Genomic DNA, 19,798 nt, shown 5'->3' with positions numbered 1-19,798 from the left:
ATAAAAAAAATCTGACCTAGCGCTAAGAAGTTAACTTGATGTCTAACTCCCACTTGTTTTCATCAGAAGTTCACAGGTCACTCCACAGCTGTGACGAACCTGCGCTTCGCCACCACACGTCCCCCGGACAGCAATGGCCTTAACTTCCTGTCCGGGGCGGCCCACGACAGACTCATCAGCGTGTGGTGAGAACGGACCGCCATAATGCTTCTCTCAGATCTATTATACACGGGTTGTATTGTGTTGCATGTGATTTGAAGTGACTTGTTTGAAGGAGCTCCTTTGTAAAAGAAACCTGTCATTTGTCTCGACAGCCTCATTCTATAAAGAATACAAATAATTAGTCACAAATAATTGCTTGACTTTCGAATAAATACTTTCTGTATTTAATTGAGATTAATCGCTATTTTTTGAATATGCTCGCTCACATTTGTCCCAAAAGATTTGAAAAGCAGTGCATTGGGTTACAGGCATGCTTTGTAAGGGACTTAGAAAAAAATTATCTGTATCAAAGTGCTCCCAATGTGTAAATCTGCAGGTCCTTAAAAGTCTGTTAATCTCTGATTTAGAGGACTTTATTTCTTTTCCAAAGGTCTTTAAACATGCGGCGGAGATGATTAGTGCTTCCATTATATTGTGCCTCATCTTAATTGTTGCTTCTGCGGCAAAAGAAATCGACAAAATGTAACGTCAAATAATACTTTCAAGATGTTAGAGCTATTGACGTGTGCGCCTCTGTTTACGTCAAGTGCGTGTGCCAGTGAGTCAGGCCGTTGCCAGAGGAGAGAACAAGGTGGCCTATACAGTTCGATAGACAACACTAACTACAGCTGGGTTGATGAAGTGAAAATGACCTACAAAGACATTGCCCTATTTCGGAAGCAATTTGGCTTATGTCAGTGTTTAGGCTTCACAATGTTCCTGCAGATTTTTGGCTTTTAAAGCAATTTTTTTGTCTGCATTAATGTGTTTACCTGCTTCCTGCAATGACAATTGTCCCTGTTGCGCTGCTGGCTCTCACTCTTGCGTCAATTTCCACCCATAACTGCACCCCTGCCCTGTCATGTGAAATCTGTGGATTGGGGCCTAATGAATTTACTTCAATTGACTGATTGAACTGTAACTCACAACACTTTTGCTAAGTGTGGTATTTATATTTTTGTTCAGTATAATTGTTGGGAGGACAGTTTTTAAAACGAGTACTGTTAGTCAGCTTTGAGTATCATTGAGATGAAGCACTAGCGGAACTGAGCCGTGCACGTCATTTACGGTGAATCTAGTAGCCTATACAGTGCATTCGAAAGTATTCAGACCCTTAGACTTTTCCCACATTTTGTTACGTTACAGCCTTATTCTAAAAACAATTAAATAGTTCCCCCGCCCTCATCAATCTACACACTTAACTCATAATGACAAAGCAAAATAGGTTTTTAGAAATGTTTCCAATTATAATTTTTTTAATATAACATCTACACAAGTTCAGACACTTTACTCAGTACTTTGTTGAAGCACCTTTGGCAGCGATTACAGCCTCGAGTCCGCTTGGGTATGCCGCTACAAGCTTGGCGCGCCTGTATTTGGGGAGTTTCTCCCATTCTCTGCAGATCCTTGCAAGCTCTTTCAGGTTGGATGGGGAGCGTCGCTGTGCAGCTGTTTTCAGGTCTCCAGAGATGGTTGATCGGGTTTGTGTCTGGTCTCTGGCTGGGCCACTCAAGGACATTCAGAGACTTGTCCCGAAGCCACTCCTGCGTTGTCCTGGCTGTGTGCTTAGGGTTGTTGTCCTGTTTGAAGGTGAACCTTGACCCCCCCAGTCCGTGGTCCTGAGCACTATGGAGCAAGTTTTCATCAAGGATCTCTCTTTACTTGACTCTGTTCATCTTTGTTCAAAACATCCCTACAACATACCGTGCTTCATTGTAGGGATGGTGACAGGTTTCGTGACGCTTGGCTTTCAGGCCAAAGAGCTCAATCTTGGTTTCATCAGACCAGAGAATCTTGTTTCTCATGGTCAGAGTCCTTTAGGCGCCTTTCGGCAAACTCCAGGCGGGCGGTCATGTGCCTTTGACTGAGCAGAGGCTTGCGTCTGGCCACTCTACCATAAAGGCCTGATTGGCGGAGTGCTGCAGAAATGGTTGTCCTTCTGCAAGGTTCTCCCATTTCCTCTGAGGAATTCTGGTGCTTTGTTGGTGACCATCGGGTGCTCAGTTTGGCTGGGCGGCCTACCTCTAGGAAGAGTCAAACTTCTTCCATTTGAAGAATGATTGAGGCCAATGTGTTCTTGGGGACCTTTGATGCTGCAGAAATGTTTTGGTACCCTTCCCTAGATCTGTGTCTTGACACAATCCTGTCCAATTGAATTTACCACATGTGGACTGTAATGAAGTTGTTGAAACATCTCAAGGATGATCAATGGAAAGGATGAGCTCAATATGGAAGAAGTTAGCCACAGCATACCACCCTGCATACCACTGCTGGCTTGCTTCTGAAGCTAAGCAGGGTTGGTTCTGGTCAGTCCCTGGATGGGAGACCAGATGCTGCTGGAAGTGGTGTTGGAGGGCCAGTAGGAGGCACTCTTAACTCTGGTCTAAAGTATCCCAATGTAGGGGTGTTAACCCCGGTGTCCTGGCTAAATTCCCAATCTGGCCCTCAAACCATCACGGTCACCTAATAATCCCCAGTTTACAATTGGCTCTTTCATCCCCCTCTCCCCTGTAACTATTCCCCAGGTTGTTGATGTAAATGAGAATGTGTTCTCAGTCAACTTACCTGGTAAAATAACGGGGGGGGGGAAATAAATAAAACATCAAGTCTCATAGCAAAGGGTGTGAATACTTATGTAGATAAGGTATTTCTGTTATTTATTTTGACCTTAAACTGGTATTCACTTTGTCATTATGGATTATTGTGTGTAGATTGAGGGTCAAAAAAACAATTTAACCTCTCTGACGGTAGCGTCCCACTTGGCCAATAGCCAGGGAAAATGTAGAGCTCCAAATTCAAAAAATTATATAAAATCAAACTTTCATTAAATCACACATGTAAGATACCAAATTAAAGCTACACTCGTTGTGAATCCAGCCAACATGTCAGATTTCAAAAAGGGGTTTCGACAAAAGCATAAGATGCTATTATCTGATGATAGCACAACAGTAAACAAAGTGTAGCATATTTCAACCCTGCAGGCACGACACAAAACGCAGAAATAAAATATAAATCATGCTTTTGACGAGATTCTTTTGTTGGCACGCCAATATGTCCCATAAACATCACAAATGGTCTGTTTGTTCGAGTAATTCCGTCCATATATATCCAAATTGTCCATTTATTTGGCGCGTTTGATTCAGTAAAAACAGGTTCCAATTTGCGCAACGTCACTAGAAATATTTCAAATTACCTCTAAACGTTGCCAAAACATTTCAAACTACTTTTGTAATACAACGTTAGGTATTTTTAAACGTTAATAATCGATCAAATTGAAGACGGGATGATCTGTGTTCAATACAAAAAGAACTTTTCTGGTAATGTCCCTCAAACAATTTATTTCAAGTGACCCTCATTTAAGATGACCGTACTTCTTCATTACACAAAGGAAAAACCTCAACCAATTTCCAAAGACTGGTGACATCCAGTGGAAGCGGTAGGAACTGCAAACATATCCCTTAGAAATCTGGTGTCTCTAAGAAATCTCATTGAAAAGACATTGACCTAAAAAGAAAAAATCTGAATAGTTTGTCCTCGGGGTTTCGCCTGCCAAATAAGTTCTGTTATACTCAGACATGATTCAAACAGTTTTAAAAACTTCAGAGTGTTTTCTATCCAAATCTACTAATAATATGCATATCTTATATTCTGGGGATGAGTAGCAGGCAGTTGAATTTGGGCATGCTATTTATCCAAAAGTGAAAATGCTGCCCCCTACCCCGAAGAAGTTAAGTTTACAAATGAACAAAGCAAAGCCAAGTGGCTCGTCTTTGGTCTGGTGTGTGCGCTTCATCTTCATGTCTGTCTATCCACCCCTCAGGCAAGTCCAGGAGGACGGCAATGACAAGAACTCGGTGGTGTCCTTCACCCTGACGGATGACCCCAAGCACATTGACCTCTTCACTTCCAACAGCAAGGAAGAGGTGAGTTAACCAAACGTCCCCCAGTGAAGGACCCAGGAGCACTGGCTGTGGAAGGTTATCTTCATCTCTCGCTCACTCTCCACCCTGCTCTCTCAATCTTCGTCTACTCCCTTCTTACCACACTGCCCTGAGCTAATGGCCGTGAGATTGAGATCTGAGGGGATGGAGCGTGTCCTCTGTAAAATAATAAAGGGTTTGTTGACCGATCTTTATTCACTGATAATTGCCTACCTTGGTTCAAGACATTCCTTAGAAACTGGGTGTGCATTTGGGGTCTAAGGCAAGGTTGTGGTTTGCCTTGCACCCTTGTGGCTGATTTGGGACTGGACCTCTGACACATGCCTAATGCTGTTTCTCCTTCTCCTTCTAGGCGGTGAGGCTGGCGGTTGTGTGTAAGGATGGGCAGCTTCATCTCTTTGAGCACTTTCTGAACGGGTTAGTCTCTAAAACCTTCTCCCTTCCTGTCACTGCAAGGTGGACTCTTCTTATTCCTCTAGCACAACAAGGATCATATCCTCATTAATTTACAGCCACTTAGCAGTCAATACCAACACACCTTTCCCATGTCACTGGGCAAGGCGGAGTACTTAAATGGCAGTCTTATACAGTATCTGGCAGGGAAAGAGAATGTTCAATAAGGGCAAGGCTGGTTCCTGCTATGGGCACAGACGTATAGTAGTATGACAATTGCCAATTTCAGGAATGAAGTGATGTTCATAGTAGGGTGAAGAAAATCATTTGGCATCAATTGGCCAGAAAACTGTTACATGGTAGTTAGACGGCATAGTAAGTGTAGTAGTTAGATTGTTATATAGCACTGACAACTGATATTTTATTTACTCTAATTATAGTGCTGGTACACATTATTACATGGTAAACCAGTGTTTTCCACAAACACATGGAGTAGCCAGCCAGATTCCCCAAATGTTATCCGAACAAGCTTTATTTTGTTGGCCTCTGGTACATTCTATTGTTAGATTGGTATTTTCAACTAGCAACCAGGGTTGGAAATTAACACCCTACAAATGTGGGTAGATTTAGTCATTGGTGGCTAAGAATGTATATTTCGCCAGCCATGTTGGCGGGTGGTTACAGAGCAAATGTCCAAATCTCACATGGTGAAGTTGGTTGAATTGACGAAGGCTGTTAGTGACATGATCTTGTTTCCTGGCCAGTTACATTGTTCTGTTCACATGCTAGGTTGTTTTTCAATGTTTGAGTTTGCAACTGTTTGCTGCTGGGAAGACATCGCACACCGAGATTTTTTTTTAATCAGACAAGCGTGTGCTCATGTTATGACGGTAACGGCCCATCCCTTAACCTCTCTAGGGTATGCTGGACGGTAGCGTCTCACCTCGTCAACAGGCAGTGAAACTGCAGGGCGCCAAATTCAAAACGGAAATCCCATAATTAAAATTCCTCAAACATACATGTATTTTACACCATTTTAAAGATGAACTTGTTGTAAATCCAGCCACAGTGTCCGATTTCAGAAAGGCTTTACGACGAAAGCAAACCAAACGATTGTTAGGTGAGTGCCTATTCACAGAAAAACAGCCATTTTTCCAGCCAAAGAGAGGAGTCACAAAAAGCAGAAATATAGATCAAATGAATCGTTAACCTTTGATGATCTTCATCAGATGACACTCATAGGACTTCATGTTCCCCAATACATGTATGTTTTGTTCGGTAAAGGTCATATTTATATCCAAAAACCTCAGTTTACATTGGCGCGTTACATTCAGTAGTTCCAAAACATCTGGTGATTTTGCAGAGCCACGTCAATTTACAGAAATAGTCATCATAAATGTTGAGGAAAATACAAGTGTTACACATTGAATTTTAGATCCACTTCTCCTTAATGCAACCGCTGTGTCAGATTTCAAAAAAACTTTGCGGAAAAAGCAAACCATGCAATAATCTGAGTACGGCGCTCAGACGACAAATCAACCCGACGAGATATCCGCAATGTTGGAGTCAACATAAGTCAGATATAGCATTCTAAATATTCACTTACCTTTGATCTTCATCAGAATGCACTCCCACGAATCCCAGTTCCACAATAAATGTTTGTTTTTCTCGATAATGTTCATTTATGTCCAAATTCCTCCTTGTTGTTCGCGCGTTCAGTACACAATCTAAACTCACGACGCGCGTGCAAGTCCAGCGGAAAGTACGGACAAAGTCCAAAAAGTTCCGTTAACAGTCCGTAGAAACATGTCAAACGATGTATAGAATCAATCTTTAGGATGTTTTTAACATAAATACTTTACTGAAGAGTAGCTTCTGTATGGCCACTACCATAAAGGCCTGATTGGTGGAGTTCTGCAGAGCTGGTTGTCATTCTGGAATGTTCTCCCACCTCCAGAGGAACGCTGTCAATGTGACCATTGGGTTTTTGGTCGCCTCCCTCACCAAGGCCCTTCTCCCATGATTGCTCAGTTTGGCCGAGTGGCCAGCTCTCAGAAGTCTTGGTGGTTCCGAAGTATTTTCATTTTAATAATGGCGACTGTTGTTGGATACCTTCAATGCTGAAGGACTGTTTTGGTACCCTTCCCCAGATCTGTGGCACAACACAATCCTGTCTCGGAGCTCTACGGACGATTCCTTCGACCTCATGGCTTAGTTTTTGCTCTGACTTGCACTGTCAACTGTGGGACCTTATGTAGACGGGTGTGGTGTGTGCCTTTCCAAATCATGTTCAATCAATTGGATTTACCACAGGTGGACTCCAATCAATTTGAGGAAACATCTCATGGATGATCAATGGAAACGGGATGGACCTTAGCTCAATTTTGAATCTCATAGCAAAGGGGCTGATACATAAGTATATATTTTTGTAATTTGTAAAGAATTAGCAAAAATGTCAACCTGTTTTCTCTTTCTCATTCTGAGGTATTGTGTGTAGATTGAGGGAGACACTTATTGTAGTATAATAAATATGTAGCTTTTTTTTCTCCCCAATTTCGTGGTATCCAATTGGTAGTTAGTCTTGTCTCGTCGCTGCAACTCCTGTACAGTGTAGCTATTCCCGCCGTAAGGCAATCCAACAGTCAAAAAGTTTGTACGGAGAAGTGGAGTTGCAGTTCAACGGCTCAGACACGAGACGTATGTGGCAGGGTCTACAGTCGTGGCCAAAGGTTTTGAGAAGGACACAAATATTAATTTGCTGCTTCAGTGTCTTTAGACATTTGTCAGATGTTACTAAAGATGTTGTGAAGTATAATTACAAGCGTTTCATAAGTGTCAAAGGCTTTTATTGACAATTACATGAAGTTGATGCAAAGAGTCAATATTTGCAGTGTTGACCCTTCTTTTTCAAGACCTCTGCAATCCGCCCTGGCATGCTGTCAATTAACTTCTCGGCCACATCCTGACTGATGGCAGCCCATTCTTACATGATCAATGCTTGGAATTTGTCAGAATTTGTGGGATTTTGTTTGTCCACTCGCCTCTTGAGGATTGACCACAAATTCAATGGGATTAAGGTCTGGGGAGTTTCCTGGCCATGGACCCAAAATATCGATGCTTTGTTCCCCGAGCCACTTGGCGCACCTTGCCATAAGGCAAAAGTGATAACTATCATGCTGGAAAAGGCATTGTTCATCACCAAACTGTTCCTGGACGGTTGGGAGAAGTTGCTCTCCGAGGATATGTTGGGACCATTCTTTATTCATGGCTGTGTTCGAAGGCAAAATTGTGAGTGAGCCAACTCCCTTGGCGGAGAAGCAACCCCACACATGAATGGTCTCAGGATGCTTTACTGTTGGCATGACACAGGACTGATAGTAGCGCTCACCTTGTCTTCTCTGGACAAGCTTTTTTCCCGGATGCCCCAAACAATCGGAAAGGGGATTCATCAGAGGAAATGACTTTACCCCAGTCCTCAGCAGTCCAATCCCTGTACCTTTTGCAGAATATCAGTCTGTCCCTGATGTTTATCCTGGAGAGAAGTGGCTTCTTTGCTACCCTTCTTGACACCAGGCCATCCTCTCAGTCTCTGCCTCACTGTGCGTGCAGATGCACTCACACCTGCCTGCTGCCATTCCTGAGCAAGCTCTGCGCTGGTGGTGCCCTGATCCCGCAGCTGTATCAACTTTAGGACAAGGTCCTGGCGATTGCTGGACTTTCTTGGGCGCCCTGAAGCCTTCACATCGTTTGAACTGCTCTCCTTGAAGTTGTTGATGATCTGCAAAATTGTTGATTTAGGTGCAATCTTTCAGGCAATATCCTTGCCTGTGAAACCCTTTTTGTGCAAAGCAATGTTGACGACACGTGTTTCCTTGCAGTTAACCATGATTGACAGAAGAAGAACAATGATTCCAAGCACCACCCTCATTTTGAAGCTTCCAGTCTGTTATTCAAACTCAATCAGCATGACAGAGTGATCTCCAGCCTTGTACTTGTCAACACTCACACCTGTGTTAACGAGCGAATCACTGACATGTCACCTAGTCCTTTTGTGGCAGGGCTTAAATGCGGTGAATGTTTTTTGGGGATTCAGTTCATTTGCATGGCAAAGAGGGACTTTGCAATTAATTGTAATTCATCTGATCACTCTTCATAACATTCTGGAGTATATGGAAATTGCCATCATACAAAATGAGGCAGCATACTATGAAAATTAATATTTATCACTCAACTTTTGGCCACAACTGTATATTAAAAGATCCCTTCAGCTTTCTAGAGGCCATCACTCTGTTTCCTCACGCAATTGCATAGTCTATAGGAAAGTTGCGCAGCTCTCATGAAGTGTTTGATTATTATTATTCTTTTTTTTGGATTGATGTCAGTGTTTAGACGAACAATCGAGTCCTGCGTATGAGGAAGTTTGTAAGTTCGGTATGCTACTAATGACCATCAGCAGCAAGAACTTACTAAACGGTCATGTGGATTTTGACTGCGGTCATGAATTGTGACTGCCGGTTGTAATACGGTCACCGTAACAGCCCTATCTGTGACCATCAGATATCTGTATTCCCAGTCATGTGAAATCCATTAGGGCCTAATGAATGTATTTTAATTGACTGATTTCCTTAGTCCATATAACTCAGTAAAATCTTCTGAAATTGTGCATATTTTGTTCATTATATTAAAAAGCTGTGTAGTGTAATTTAGCTATGCAAGTCATTATTCTTTACAGTTGCGTTCATTTGTTTCAAAAGTATATCATTTGAGACACGTTCCAGACCTGTGATTTTACTTTCCGTAGGCCGTCGTTAATGTCGGACCCTGCACACGATAGAAAATACATTAATGTGCCAGGAAACAATAGGCTGAGTGGATTTTGACATCTGACGTGTAAATTCATTAACTTCTCACGAGTCACCAACCCTGATCCGGTAGCACCCCCCACCCCACTGAGTAGCATAGCGTCACAAGTAACTTGTAGCATCTAAATATCATTAAATCACAAGTCTAAGACACCAGATGAAAGATACAGGTCTTGTGAATAAAGCCACCATTTCAGATTTTTTAAAATGTTTTACAGGGAAGACACAATATGTAAATCTATTAGCTAACCACGTTAGCAAAGGACACGATATTTTTACTCCCAACAGCTTTTTCCTGCGTCAGTAGCTATCACTACTTTCCCACTCCATTTAGCACAGGTACTGGTCGAGTGGCACGGATCTCTCAAACGTAAATAAAATCAGACAACGGAACACCACAAAACTCCCGAAAAAATTCAAATAATCTGATTAAACTATATTGAAAAAACATACATTACGAATGATATGGTCACATGTATCAAACAAACTTCGAGACGGAGATAGTTTTCATCCATAATGGCCGCACAACAGAAGACAATCGCAGCTACAAGTCGCACGATTTAGAGAACCGGAAGTTGTCGGTCACGCCAAAGAATTAGCTCTCATTTCACGTCAGTCCCAGATAAACAAGATATTTTTCCTCTGACGTCCTCTTGACACCCAGAGGAAGGCCAATGAGGTGTGTTTCGGGTCATAGGGGGCACGACCATATATAGGCAGAGCGTTGAAGCTGGCATACACATCTTGCTTTTTTCTTCTTGGTCATGGAAAGTGCTGTCAAATGACTTCTGTATCACTCAGAGACAAAATTGAAACGGTTTTAGAAACTAGAGATTGTTTTCTTTCCAATGGTATTATTTATATGCATATAGTAAGAGCAATAATTGATTAAGAGGCAGTTTAATCTGTAGAGCAAATTATGCTAATGGGAAAATAGCACCCCCTGTATTCTCAAGAAGTTAACGGTATAAATGGACGTGCAACTCAATGCTCTCTCCAGGGTAAAGATTGTTTCAATGTTATTTCCTGATATCCAATTGTTAGTCATGTCCCATTGCTGCAACCCTCATATGGACACGGGAGAGGTGACGGTTAAGAGCCGGGTGTCCTCCGAAACAATGGCTGGCCAAAGAATCGCCAGAGAGCTATGAGCCTTAGAACCTGGTTTGCCACTTGGGAGGACCAGTGTAAAGAAATTAAAATGCAACAGCGCACACTCTTACCGAGAGGTGGTTTAGACGGTAGACTGTCAAACCAACAGTGTTTCCATGTTAGCCCACACTTCGTGACTGACATGCGCCTGTCCTCTCGATAGATCTCTAGAATATGCATGTTCATTCTAGCTGGAGAGGGCTCGACAGACTTAATTTATGTGGAAAAGGTACCCGGTTGAAAACGATTTCTGTAATCGACTGTAAAGCTGGCTAGTGGGAAAACACGGGTACACTTCCGATACCTGGGTTGTGTTCGGTAGGCATGAAAGGGGAGGGGCTTATCTGAACCGGTCCAATAAGAAACCATGTTTTTCTGTTGCCCACGGGTTTGTTACGGTGTGCCCTACTTAAAAGACCCTGTTTATTTGAAATGCCCTTCTCCACCTTTACTTTTCTGTAGGCCTTGTAAGAAGCCGCTGTCCCCCTCCTGTACAGTCCAGATGTCTGGGCTTGAGGACAACCCCGTGCCCGTTCCCCTCTTGGCCGCGGCCCTCACTGCGGACACACGCAGCCTCCTGCTTGCCTATGGCAGCTACCTGCAGCCCATCATGGAGAGATTGGTGAGTGGTGCACAGTTCAATTGAATAGTGTCTACTCCAACACGCAACTGTAACCTGTCAAGTGGAAGTTTACAGCTCAAGGTTGTAGTGCGGGTAGCTAATAAATTCATAAAGGCTCAATCCTTTAAGTCTAGGCTGATAATAGGCGAGCAATATTCCTGACTTGAATGTCATGTGCCGGGGTTTGTCAATGTACAGGTCTCACTTTGGTTGTTGCGTTGGTTTCAGCAGAGCACTATACTTTCTACCCTGTTAGAAATGTGAACATTTAGAAAAAAATAGAATGCTAAAGAAAATATGGACATCGATGATTCGCGACCACTATGACGGAATATTCAGCATACATGTTACCCGTGTTAATCTGTCACCATGCTCTCTTGTTAAGGGCACATGCTGTCCTGCGCCTCACCCAGTCAAGAAATGATTTATAGCACAGAAAATAAAATTCTACATTTTATTTGTTCAGTGCATTCGGAAAGTATTCAGACACATTGAAACTTTCTACATTTTGTTACATTTCAGCCTTATTCTAAAATGGGTATTTAAAAAAAATAATTCTACGCACATTTTAAATACAAAAAAAAGATACCTTATTTACATAAGTATTCAAACCCTCTGCTATGAGACTCGAGATTGTGCTCTGATGCATCCTGATTCCATTGATCATCCTTGAGATGTTTCCACAACTTGATTGGAGTCCACCTGTGGTAAATGTAATTGATTGGACATGATTTGGAAAGGCACACACCTGTCTATATAAGGTCCCACAGTTGACAGTGCATTTTAGAGCAAACACCAAGCCATGTCGAAGGAATCGTCCATAGAGCTCCAAGACAGAATTGTGTCGAGGCACAGATTTGGAAGGGTACCAAAACATTTCTGCAGCATTGAAGGTCCCCAAGAACACAGTGGCCTCCATTCTTAAATGGAAGAAGATTGGAACCACCAAGACCCTTCCTGGAACTGGCCGCCCAGCCAAACTGAGCAATCGGGGGAGAAGGGCCTCGGTCAGGTCACAAAGAACCTGATGGTCACTCTGACAGAGCTCTAGAGTTCCTCTGGTGGAGATGGGAGAACCTTCCAGAAGGACAACCATCTCTGCAGCACTCTACCAATCAGGCCTTTATGGTAGAGTGCCCAGATGAAAGCCACTCAGCAAAAGGAACATGACAGCCCACTTGGAGTTTGCCAAAGGGTATCTAAAGACAGTCGGACCATGAGAAACATTCTCTGGTCTGATGAAACCAAGATTAAACTCTTTGTTTGTCCTGAATGCCAAGCGTCACATCTGGAGGAAATCTAGCATCATCCCTACGGTGAAGCGTGGTGGCAGCATGCTGTGGGGATGTTTTTCAGTGGCAGATACTGGGAGACTTGTCTGAATCGAGGAAAACATGAACGGAGCAAAGGACGTAGAGATCCTTGAGAACTTGCTCCAGCGTGCTCAGGACCTCTGGCTGGGGTGAAGGTTCACATTCCAACCGGACAACGACTCTAAGCACACAGTCAAACCAACGCAGGAGGCTTTGGGACAAGTCTCTGAATGTAATTGAGTGGCCCAGCCAGTGCCAGGACTTGAACCCGATCGAACATCTCGGGAGAGACCTGAAAATAGCTGTGCCGCAGCGCTCCCCATCCAACCTGACAGAGCTTGAGGATCTGCAGACAATGGGAGAAACTCCCCAAATACAGATGTGCCAAGCTTGTAGCAGCATACCCAAGAGGACTCGAGGCTGTAATCGTAGCCAAAGGTGCTTCAAAGTACTGAGTAAAGGGTCTGAATATGAATGTAAATGTGATATTTCCTTAACATTTAAAAATAATCCAAACCTGTTCACTGTCATTATGGGGTATTGTGTAGATTGAGAAAAAAAACTACAATCCCTTTTAGAATAAGGCTATAATTTAACTGTGGAAAAAGTAGGTGTCTGAATACCTTCCGAATGCACTGTATATATTTAAAAAACACATGATTATACAGTTACTGACATTTTGTCCCTTCCCTTGTCCCCCATATAGGATGTGAACACAGCGGAGAGACACGTCTGCCTAACCCGCGATGTCCACACCACTCTCACCCTCGCCATGGAAACCACTGTTTCCAAGGTAATGCCCTGCGGATGCCATTTTGGCCTTTTACTCTGTTCTAAATGGCATGGGCTCGTTTCTGGTATCAACGCAACATGTGAAGTGTTTGTTTCATGATAATCCAGCTAAACTGCATGATCATTACACAAGTGCATCTTGTGCTTGGGACAATAGGCCTCTTTAAAATGTGCAGTTTATTCACAATGCCACAGAAGTCTGAAGTTAAGGGAGCGTGCAACTGGCATGCTGACTGCAGGAATATCCACCAGACCTCTTTCCACAGAATTTATTGTTAATTTCTCTACCATAAGCCGCCTCCAACATCTTATTAGAGAATTTGACAGTACGTCGAACCAGCTTCACAACCAGATCACGTGTATGGCGTCGTGTGGGCGAGCAGTTTGCTGAGTTTCCCATTGTGGTGGTGGGGTTATGGAATGGGCAAGGCATAAGCTACAGACAACGAACACAATTGCATTTTACCAATTGCAATTTGAATGCACAGGTCTTCCGTGAGAAATTATCACAATAGATACTGGCTGATTTTTCTAATCCACAACCTAGCTATTTTTATCAGGTATTTGACAAATATTCCCAGTCATGTGAAGTCCATAGATTAGTGCTCTAATACATTTATTTCAAATTGACTGATTTCCCTAAATTAATTGTAAGTCAGTAAAATCTTAATTTGAGTGTTGAGCTGTGTATTTTTGTTCAGTATACATGCTCTTGTCTTTCAGGTGAAAACCCCAGTCGTGAACGCCAAGAGCAAAGCTCTTGTCCCTGGTCTTCCCGGTCACCAAGCGCCGGTCAAAGCAGGTTTGGGATCCGAGAAGAGGAAAAAAGGCACAGGCACCAAAGAGGTATGTTGACCTTGTCAACCTGCCCCTCAACTCTGTTGGCGATTTGCAATAAAAACCTTTATTTTTAAGATTTGTCTTGGAAACCCAGCACATTAATTTTGTTTAGTTGTCAGATTTTATTTGACCCTTTATTTAACTAGGTAAGTCAGTTAAGAACAAATTCTTATTTACAATGACAGCCTAGGAACAGTGGGTTAACTGCCTTGTTAAAGTGCAGAACGACAGACTTTTACCTTGTCAGCCCGGGGATTCGATCTAGCAACCTTTCGGTTACTGGCCCAACGCTCTAACCACTAGGCAACCTGCTGCCCCAGATGCTCAAATTAGTTCTGGGGGCAGACCTGTTAGAGAAGATGGTAGAATAAGGAGATAATTGTTTATTTTTTACTGAACATTGTACAAATGCCATCAACGTGCTGAATTGTGAGTAACTCGCATAATTTTTTTTTTTAAATGTCAATACAAACTAAAATACTATAAACAGCAGGTATAGGCAAAGTATGCTGCCTAAGGAGAGCACTAGTTCCACTCTTGTCGATCTGCCAAATTTCCCTTTCTGAAATTTGAAAAACACCTGCGAAATCGTAGTTTGTGATCAGTGACATTCTGCGCACCAGAACAAAGTTTATCGTTAGTTGTCGCATCCCTGAGTCTGACAGACACTACGATAAGTTATATTAGGTGCATCTGTCCACGAGAGATGAGATTTTAAGCGATGATCTGACGTCGTTTCACTCAGCAAAATGTTTAAATATATAATTTGCAGACTCTTAACCAAAACTTAGAGATGTGTGCATACAACTTATGAATAAGTGTTCCTAGGTATCAAACCCACTATCCTGGCATTGCAAGCAATGTTCCCTCAACAACAAAAAAAATGGGCACTGGGCAAATTTCACTTCTGCTGTGCACGAACTCGAACGTTGTGAAATTTCTGTAACTTCCAGTGCACATTTACTATGGACACTGAGGCTGTAGCCGCTTTAAGTTAGTTTCAGTCAAGTAGGCTTTTGTTAAAATTTGATCCAAAACCATGGTAGAAAATGCATCCCAGAACAGCTATTTCCATGTTAAAATGTTATATCATTGAGTCTACAGTAGCAGCCAATGTGTGGTGTTCAATGTAGGCCTACATTCATAAGATTAAACAAATAAAATAAAGCTACATTAACCTGTTTATCCAATTGTCCTTCAGGCAACTAGACTGAAAATGTGTTTGCAAGAAATTAAATGCATTATTCCCTCAACATTATTACTGAGAATCAGACAAATTGTTCTATCCTCTGCCTATTGGCTACTTAGCTTATTCAAAATACAACACTTCCCCTTAGACAAAGTTCTTTACCTGACTCTTTTCAAATATGGCTTTTGTGCTCTTGTAGTAAGCAATCACTCATCATTTCTGACTAGCATCTATAACTGGGCTAATAACTCACTAACTAGCAAAGGTTATGAACAAATGCGCACACGTGGCTACATGCAGCTCTCACTGATCTCAAAAGAAGCCCATCTACTCATGACTGCTCATTCTGTGAACACAGTCCAGTTCAAAGTGAATGGCAATGGTCTGTTTGCAGCCCTGGTTTGGCTTTGCCGCACTGGTCTGTGTAGAGTACGACTGAGTCCTGTATGTCAATACAATAGAATCCTACTCCGGTGCGTTCTGCCTTCAACCACATTCCTTGCATAGTTTGTTTTTGTTTAGGTATGTTGCAAAGTGGCTTGTTGCCTCGATCATAATTCCCACAGTCAAGGGAAATGTTGCGTGTGTTAGCTGAGGGGTGAAACTCACATCTCGTGCTTCTCTGTGCGGGCTGATATTTATTCTGTGGCAGTCCCAGGGGAGCTGCGTGCTTGCACACTGTTTAGAGGGAACATTGGTTGCAAGCAGTATGCTCTACTAACTGAGCTTACAGAGGACCTGTTGCTGCCATTAGGCATGGACGAATTCTGTGTTACTCTGTCAGTAGTAAATACAGTCAGACACCATGCAAAAGTATCGTTTCACTCATCTCTTACTAAGGGCAAGTGCTATCCTGTGGCCTAGCCAGTCAACGGAGGAGTGAACACATTGTAGCACAGCAAATAAAATACTATATAACCCTTCTCAAGTAGTATATGTTAGCAGCAAACTGCTAGTGCGTTGCCTCATTTACTTCACTGTTAACCCATCCACTGCTACTCCAACTTTTTCCTCCCCAGATGTCCATAGAGGAGCGACTGGGAGAGATCGACTTGTCACTTGAGAAGGGCGGAGTCAGGGAAACCCCCTCTCTGCAGACGGACAACTTCGCGGTGCTCCTGGTGCAGGGTCTGGAGAGCAAGGACGCCAACATCCTCAATGTGAGCGGACCCTTTTATTTGTGAATATATATGGGCTCCGATATGCCAAGATAAGGCACTAGCAACACACCACAAGATCCCTGTAGTGTTCAGAAAAATGTATGAAATATTTCTTTCCCTGATTTGGGGGTTCGTAATATCCAAAGGCTCATGTGATCATGCAACAAAACTAACGAAACAGATTGACAACATGTAAACTACAGTGCATTCGGAAAGTGTTCAGACCCCTTAACTTTGTCCACATTTTGTTACGTTACAGCCTTATTCTAAAATTGATTTAAATAATAGTTTTTCCCCCCTCATTAATATACACCATAATGACAAAGCAAAAATAGGTTTAGACATTTTTGCAAATGTAGAAACTGAAATACCATGTTTATGTAAGTATTCACACCCTTTACTCAGGACTTTGTTGACGCACCTTTGGTAACAATTACAGCCTCGAGTCCACTTGGGTATGACGCTACAAGCTTGGCACATCTGTATTTGGGGAGTTTCTCCCATTCTTCTCTGCAGATTCTCTCAAGCTCTGTCAGGTTGAATGGAGAGTGTCGAAGCACAGCTATGTTCAAGTCCGGCCTCTGGCTGAGCCACTCAAGGACATTCGGAGACTTGTCCCGAGGCCACTTCTGCTTTGTTTTGGTCGTTGTCCTGTTGGAAGGCGAACCTTCGCCCCATTCTGAGGTCTTGAGCGCTCTGGAGCAGGTTTTCATCTAGGATCTCTTTGTATTTTGCTCCTTTGCCTCGATCCTGACTAGTCTCCCAGTCCCTGCTACTGAAAAACATCCCCATAGCATGATGCTGCCACCAACATGCTTCAACGTAGGGATGGTATTGGCCAGGTGATAAGTGGTGCCTGATTGCCTCCAGGTGTGACGCTTGGCATTCAGGCAAAAAGTGTTTGATTGTATGGTCTGACAAAATCAATCTTGTTTCTCATGGTCAGAGGTACCTTTCGGCAAACTCCGAGCGGGCTGTCATTTGCCTTCTACTGAAAAGGGGCTTCCGTCTGGGCACTCTACCATAAGGGCCTGATTGGTGGAGTGCTGCAGAGATGGTTGTCCTTCTGGAAGTTTCTCCCATCTCCACAGAGGAACTCCGAAGCTCTGTCAGTGACCATTGGGTTCTTGGTCTTCTCTCTGACCAAGGCCCTTCCCCGATTGCTCAGTTTGGCTGGGCTGCCAGCTCTAGGAAGAGTCTTGGCGGTTCCAAACTTCTTCCGTTTAAGAATGATGGAGGCCACTTCTTGGGGACCTAAAATGCTGCCATTTTTTGGTACCCTTGCCCAGATCAGTGGCTCGAAAAAAACCTGTCTCAAGACTCTATGGAGAACTCCTTCGACCAGATGGCTTGGTTTTTGCTCTGACATGCGCTGTCAACTGTGGGACATTATGTAGACGGGTGTGTGCCTTTACAAATCATGTCCAATCAATTGAATTTATCACAGGTGGACTCCCAAGTTGTAGAAACATCTGAAGGGTGATCAATGGAAACAGGATGCACCTGAGCTCAATTTTGGGTCTCATAGCGAAGGGTCTGAATATTTAAGTTATTTCTGTGGTTTTTATAAATATTCGCTTTGTGGTATTGTGTGTAGATTGAGGAACACTTTAATACATTTTAGAATATGTGGAAAAAGTGAAGGTGTCTGAATGCTTTCCATATTCACTATGTTTAGTCTCAATGCGTATTGAACGCAAATACATTTGCACAATGAGCACCTGTCTTTTGAAATACTTTAGTTGTTGGTTAGCTGGCTAGTGGATTTTTGCCATGTTAGCATGAACATGAAGTCAGTCAACATTACATGGTAACAAGAACTTGCTGAAATGAGCCACCTACGATTCCACACATGGCAGCTTCTTGTCATTGTTGCTAGTGAGGTTGAGATGTTTTATTGTTGGGCTCATTTTCTCCCCCTGCAGTGCAGTTATGACAACTAACATGGCGTTCCCCAAACTGTCCTGGGGACCCCAAGGTGTACAATTTTTTTGGTTTTGCTCTAGCACTACACAGCGGATTCAAATGATCAACGCTGGATAATGAATTTGAATCAGCTGAGTAGGTGTTTGGGAAACGCTGCACCAACAAACAGGTCCCCATCCTTATAAAAAGGCACAATTTTCACCAGTACAGTTGAAGTTTACATACACTTAGGTTGGAGTCATTAACTCGTTTTTCAACCACTCCACAAATTTCTTGTTAACAAGCTATAGTTTTAAGTCAGTTAAGACATCTACTTTGTGCATGACACAAGTCATTTTTCCAACAATTGTTTATGTGCAGATTATTTCACTTATAATTCACTGTATCACAATTCCAGTGGGTCAGAAGTTTACATACACGAAGTTGACTGCCTTTAAACAGCTTGGAAAATTCCAGAAAATTGTCATGGCTTTAGAAGCTTCTGATAGGCTAATTGACATCATTTGAGTCAATTGGAGGTGTACCTGTGGATGTATTTCAAGGCCTACCTTAAACTCAGTTCCTCTTTGCTTGACATCATGGGAAAATCAAAAAAAATCAGCCAAGACCTCAGATTTTTGTCAAGTCTGGTTCATCCTTGGGAGCAATTTCCAAACGCCTGAAGGTACCACGTTCATCTGTACAAACAAAGGTACGCAAGTATAAACACCATGGGACCACGCAGCCGTCATACCGCTCAGGAAGGAGATGCCTTCTGTCTCCTAGAGATGCAAATCAATCCCAGAACAGCAAAGTACCTTGTGAGATGCTGGAGGAAACGGGTACAAAAGTATCTATATCCACAGTAAAACGAGTCCTATATCGACATAATCTGAAAGGCTGCTCAGCAAGGAAGAAGCCACTGGTCCAAAACCGCCATAAAGCCAGACTACGGTTTGCAACTGCACATGGGGACAAAGTGTACATTTTGGGGAAATGTTCTCTGGCGTGATGAAACAAAAATAGAAATGTTTGGACATAATGACCATCGTCGTGTTTTTAGGAAAAGGGGGGAGGCTTGCAAGCTAAAGAACACCATCCCAACCGTGAAGCACAGGGGTGGCAGCATCATGCTGTCGGGTTGCTTTGCTGTAGGAGGGACTGGTGCACTTCACAAAATAGATGGTATCATGAGGGAGGACATTATGTGGATATATTGAAGGAACATCTCAATACATCAGTCAGGAAGTTAAAGCTTGGTGGCAAATGGGTCTTCCAAATGGACAATGACCCCTTGGCGTACTTTTCTAAAGTTGTGGCTTAATGGTGCAGTTGATATACAGCCATTGTCAATGGTTGAGGATGTCCGCTTCAATACCCTAATGGTATATCTAGAGCCTGACTACAAATGCCATGTAGAGAAAAAGT

The 19,798-nt window shown here is 42.8% G+C and overlaps 1 protein-coding gene and 1 non-coding gene across 2 annotated transcripts in view; both read left to right on the top strand.

Annotated features, from left to right (window-relative positions):
- Positions 1-19,798, top strand: part of LOC139530513 (WD repeat-containing protein 43-like) — a 53,607-nt gene that overhangs the window by 10,441 nt on the left and 23,368 nt on the right. The window contains exons 5-11 of the mRNA XM_071327002.1: positions 67-185; positions 4,022-4,124; positions 4,495-4,559; positions 11,012-11,171; positions 13,191-13,277; positions 14,000-14,122; positions 16,325-16,465. Coding sequence (XP_071183103.1) covers positions 67-185; positions 4,022-4,124; positions 4,495-4,559; positions 11,012-11,171; positions 13,191-13,277; positions 14,000-14,122; positions 16,325-16,465 — 798 coding nt within the window. The remainder of the gene's footprint in view (positions 1-66; positions 186-4,021; positions 4,125-4,494; positions 4,560-11,011; positions 11,172-13,190; positions 13,278-13,999; positions 14,123-16,324; positions 16,466-19,798) is intronic.
- Positions 16,060-16,196, top strand: LOC139531194 (small nucleolar RNA SNORA15). Its single transcript, XR_011666296.1, has one exon. It is a non-coding gene; the product is annotated as a small nucleolar RNA SNORA15 (small nucleolar RNA).

The sequence above is a fragment of the Salvelinus alpinus genome, chromosome 9, assembly GCF_045679555.1.
Source record: "Salvelinus alpinus chromosome 9, SLU_Salpinus.1, whole genome shotgun sequence".
Classification (NCBI taxonomy): domain Eukaryota; kingdom Metazoa; phylum Chordata; class Actinopteri; order Salmoniformes; family Salmonidae; genus Salvelinus; species Salvelinus alpinus.
This window is presented reverse-complemented; position numbering and strand designations above follow the sequence as displayed.